A 4,547-nucleotide genomic window follows, 5' to 3' on the forward strand; every position below is an offset into this window, starting at 1 on the left:
TTCATAACTGTAATGTTGCTACTGTTATGAATCTTAATGTAAATATCTGATATTCAGGATGGTCTTAGGCGACCCCTGTGAAAGGGTCGTTCGACCGCCAAAGGGGTCGCGACCTACAGGTTGACAACCGCCGCTCTAAGCAGTAGAGGGAAGAATCTCCTCTGGGAATCCAAAATCTGTGCCTCATGCAAATGTGAGGTTCCGTTCTACAACACCCTCAACACAGGAGACCACAAAAGCAGACCAAGAAAACTCATCTCAGGCCATTCATGCCCCTAGTGCTTCCGGCTCAAACAAATGCAAAACTGCCCCCAGAAGGGAGTGCTCCCCCTTCAGGCCACACAAAGTTGATGCAGATAAAATAATCCCCAATAAATTTGAACTCACATGGAGACTGCAAATATCCAAGGAAATGGATCACCAGGAGAGACAGTGGGTAAGCTTCACAAACCACAATTAAACCCTGACTGGTTTGATTAAATCATGATTTGATTAAAAATTTTATAAGGAATCAAGATCCTTAAAAAGGAGAGCAAAATATTATTAGCAGAACCCACTCAATGTAGACAAGGGTCTATTCCATTCTTGTGGGTTTGTCGTATTGCTCTAAGTCAGCACTTGGTCTTAGAATATGAAAAGCCTTAAAAACCCTTCTGGATAAGGGAGTTTTTACTCAGTAGGTATTTTTCTCTTTTTTCCCTAGAAAAGTCTCTGGAAGCCAGTTGAGACAGGAGACGGTAAGCTGGTGATGGATCTTGTCTTCGTGGCTAAATGGTGTTAACCAGCTAGTCTTAGAAACACATACTCAAAGAAAGAATGGAGGGGAGCAGAGGGTTGGTTTAACCGGGGCTTCCAGGGACGTTAGGAAACAGACCAGTGGATAAGCAGAATGCTAGGAATGGAGCCAAAACAAAATAATACTGAAAGCGAAGGCCATGCTAATTCCAGGAAGTAGTGGGGATCCTGAATATACACAACAGTGGTTTTTCTTGGGAAACTTCCAATTTCACATAATCTTGTGACTCACTGGAGGTGCCTGCCTGCAATTTCCCTCCACTTAACCACATCACGTGCAGGGTGTGTATTCACAGGGTTTTTCAAGTCTCAGCGTTGGACTTGATTCTCATCCCCGGGCCTGCGATCGACCAGTGGGCATCGGCAATAGAGTATCAAGAACCTCCATCACCTACTCACTCCAGGTTCTGGGGAGGTGGGGGGGGGCAGGTCGGGGCTGGTGGGGGGCTGGTGTGCCTCCAAATAGCCCGGCCACAGGAGGTGGAGCCCCTGAAGGAAGGGTGACCTCTGCTGATCCCAGGGCTGCAGCCACTATCACTGGACAGAGCTTCCCAGGGCACAGTGACCCTCACTCACAGGAGCCCATGGCGGACGGGGCGGGGGGACTGGCTGGGAAACGGTCACAGCCCCGGTTCCCACCAGCACCAACCCTTGCTCAGGGAGGAGCACCTAGCGTCACCCTTTGAGTTAAATTTAATGCTGGGTCACATGTTTGTCTGGGTCCTTCTTGTGTTTGTTTTTCCTTTCTTTAAATGCTTTCCTTATTTCTATTTTAACAGGCCCACGTTCTGGATCGAATGCTACCCCGGACCCCTCTGTGGCGTTAACAGGATGCCATCTGACCAGCGACATACATGCTAAACCAATCCACAGGAAGGGTCCCCCGGAGGCCGGTCACAGGTGCAAAGACTGGAGCTGGGAGTTCAGACAGAATGCTCAGTTCTGTCAAGTTCCTCTTCCCAGTTCAGTTTTCTTCCCAACCCTCCCCGTCCTCCCTCCGCCCCAACCGCCCACCACCTTCGCCCACCGCTCCAAATTTGGGCTCTTGTCTCAGCTTCCTCTCTCTGGCCTCAAACCCTGCATCGTCCCTGCCTTGTCTGGGGTTGAACTTGTCACCCTCACATTCTCTGCCTCCGTGTCCTCACCGTGGAATGTTCCTGCGCTGGCTTCTCCCTCCAGGAACAGGGTCAGCTCCTAACAGCTCGCCTGACCCCTCGGTTCCCATGAGTGGGGCTGTCAGTGTTCGTGGCAACCCCATGCTTCCTGCACTGACACCCCATGTCTGCACCCCCTTCCCAAGGGATATATCCCTGTGGCTGCTACTACCGGGGAAATCCTCTCTTGAGACCCCATCCCTCAGCCAAAAGTGACCAGAAACACCCAGCACGGTCCCTGGGGTTCTCACTACAAGTTCTGGGAGCCCCGGGTGGATTCCAGGTGTGGGCTCTGCAGGTGCTAAGGAGCCGCTGCAGGTGGCCATCGGGGCCCTGGGTCTGCAGGCGCCACCGTGACACTTGGCTGCAGCTGGTCCCTGCTCAGTGACACATGTCAGACGGGCCTTCCTAGCCCTCCCTCCGTATCGCCGACCAGCAGCCAAACCCAGTTCCCTTATCTGGGGCAGCCAGGAGGCCCGGGAAATCAGAGGCGGGTCCAGGGGGAGGTGGAGGACTTGACAACTTCCTGGTTTCCCCCGGAGGCTGCGACACAGCCTGGGGGGTCAGGGGGAGCTTCCACGGGGCTTTCACTTAATCCCGGAGCCCCGGGACTGGGGGGCAGAGCTATCAGGGACACACAGTGGCTTCTCTCACCCCTAAAGGTCAGGACCGCCTGCTGGGCTGGAAGGAAGCCCTTGTCTCCCGTCCCAGGCCCGTCCCAGCGGCTTGGCCGGCTGAGGGTAAGTCATCTGTGTATTTCACCAGCGAGGCCATGTGGGGCGGAGGATGCTTTCGCTTTTGCAGACATTTGCTGCTGTCCTTCGAGAGCAGAACTCGGAGCTCCCAGCCTGTCACAGGAAGCTGCCCGGGGGTGAGCCAGCTTCCCAGACAGGGAGGAACGAGGACCCACGCCGATCCCGCCACCCTGGCTCTGGGTTCTCGCGTGAGAGCTCCTCTCTCTTTCCTACATATTGCCTTCAGGCGGGCTCCTGTGCCTACCCAGAGAATGAATGAAGTTCTTAGAAGCCGTGTCCCACTTACCTGAGTTCGCCCGGGGTGTCAGCATCGGGTGCAGCAGCCCAGGCGGGAAGGAGGGACGGGGGTCAAGAAATGTCTGTTTTCACTCTCTGAGCCGCAGGCGTCCTCTGGCTCCCGGCAGGCTGCGTGGGCCCTCACCTGTCAGCTGTTTCCTCCAGGGCCGTGCAGCTGGCTGCAATAACATCATCTCTCCTTTCTCTGTGCAGGGCAGCGGGCGATGGCTAATTACACCGACGAGGATTATGACGTCATCATCGACCCTCTGTCTGACAATGAGACTCTCACAAAGGACGACGCCGAGCCATGCCCCCCGTACGACCCCACCGTCCTCTCGGCCCAGCTGCTGCCTCAGCTCTACACCGCCGTGTCCCTGCTGGGCCTCCTGGACATCATCTTGGTGGTGTTTATCCTGGTCAAATGCCGAAGACTCCGACAGGTGGAACACATCTACCTCCTAAACTTGGCCTTGTCTAATCTGTGTTTCTCGCTCACCTTGCCGTTCCGGGCCTACGCTGCCTCCCACGGGGGGACCCTGGGCCATCCCACGTGTACCGTTCTGGTGGCACTGTCCTCCGTGGGCCTGCACAGCGAGGCGTTGTTCAACGCCCTCCTGACCCTGCAGAACTACCTGGTGTGTTTCCACGGGAGAAGCTTGTCCCCAGCGGCCAGGAGGCGGGCCTGTGGCATCCTCGCCAGTGGCCTGGCCTGGCTGGTGGCCGCTCTGCTGGCGCTGCCCGAGGTCCTGCTGTGCGTGGCTCAGAGGGACAGCCAGGGGGACAGGTGCCCCTGCAGCAGGCCTCACTTCCTGCCGGGCCAGGGGACGGCCTGGCAGCCCTTTCTGGCCTTGAAGGTGAACGTGGCGGGCCTTCTGGTCCCACTGCTGGTTTTTATCGTTTGCCTTGTGCGACTGGGGAAAACACTCAGGAAGTCTGCCCTTTCCCAGCTGGTTTTCGCCATCATGGTTGTTTTCCTTCTGATGTGGGGACCCTACAATGTGGCGCTGTTCCTGTCTACGTTCAAGGACTCCTTCTCGCTGCGGGACTGCGGAAGCCGCTACCACCTGGACAGGAGCGTCCAGGTGACGGCCATCATCGCCAGCACCCACTGCTGCGTGAACCTGCTCCTCTACGCGCTCCTCGACAAGGCGTGTCGGAGGTGTCTCTGCTCTCGCTGCTGTCCACTTCCGCCCACCGAGGACCCTGCACAAGATATGCCATGGGAAGAGCATGACCACTCCACTCAACTGTAAGCCGGCTTCCATCAAGCTGGACAAATAAACATCGCTTTTGTTTCCTGGATGCCTGGTTTTGTATATGTTTTGGCTATGGATGAACTGTGTGCTCCCCCCCCCCCCCCCCCCGCCCCGCCACCACCACCCCAATTTATATGTTGAAGCCCTAACCCTGTTATTTGGGCATAGGGGCGTTGGGAGATCATTAGGGTTAGATGAGGTTATGAGGGTGGGGCCCTCGAGATGGGATTAGTGCCCTGAGAGGAAGAGACACCAGAGAGCTTCCTCATTGTTTTACACGTGTGTCTATGAAATCCATACAGTTGAGA

At 55.8% G+C, this 4,547-nt stretch overlaps 1 protein-coding gene across 5 annotated transcripts; it reads left to right on the forward strand.

The window, feature by feature from the left end:
* Nucleotides 1–1,102: 1,102 nt before the first annotated feature.
* CCRL2 (C-C motif chemokine receptor like 2) lies at nt 1,103–4,278 on the forward strand. 5 transcript variants are annotated; one of them, XM_070391077.1, is made up of 4 exons: nt 1,103–1,199; nt 1,575–1,695; nt 2,612–2,689; nt 3,194–4,278. In XM_070391077.1, exons 2-4 carry the CDS (start codon nt 1,650–1,652, stop codon nt 4,234–4,236), a joined length of 1,167 nt encoding a protein of 388 aa, XP_070247178.1. In that variant the 5' UTR covers nt 1,103–1,199; nt 1,575–1,649; the 3' UTR covers nt 4,237–4,278. The 5 variants fall into 5 exon arrangements, with proteins under 5 accessions (XP_070247178.1, XP_070247181.1, XP_070247179.1 ...); XM_070391080.1 differs by lacking the exon at nt 2,612–2,689; XM_070391078.1 differs by lacking the exon at nt 1,103–1,199 and having other exon boundaries at nt 1,557–1,695.
* Nucleotides 4,279–4,547: the final 269 nt, after the last annotated feature.

Source organism: Myotis yumanensis, unplaced genomic scaffold (assembly GCF_028538775.1).
Source record: "Myotis yumanensis isolate MYYU_CA2020_CCGP unplaced genomic scaffold, mMyoYum1.0.hap1 SCAF_14, whole genome shotgun sequence".
Taxonomy (NCBI): domain Eukaryota; kingdom Metazoa; phylum Chordata; class Mammalia; order Chiroptera; family Vespertilionidae; genus Myotis; species Myotis yumanensis.

Bases quoted from the DNA above. Each gene is read 5' to 3' on its own strand.
- CCRL2 (XM_070391077.1), top strand. From the start codon at position 1,650: ATGCTAAACCAATCCACAGGAAGGGTCCCCCGGAGGCCGGTCACAG. The intron at 1,696-2,611 runs GTGCAAAGACTG...TCACCCCTAAAG, and splicing joins CCCCCGGAGGCCGGTCACAG to GTCAGGACCGCCTGCTGGGC. The intron at 2,690-3,193 runs GTAAGTCATCTG...TTCTCTGTGCAG, and splicing joins AGCGGCTTGGCCGGCTGAGG to GGCAGCGGGCGATGGCTAAT.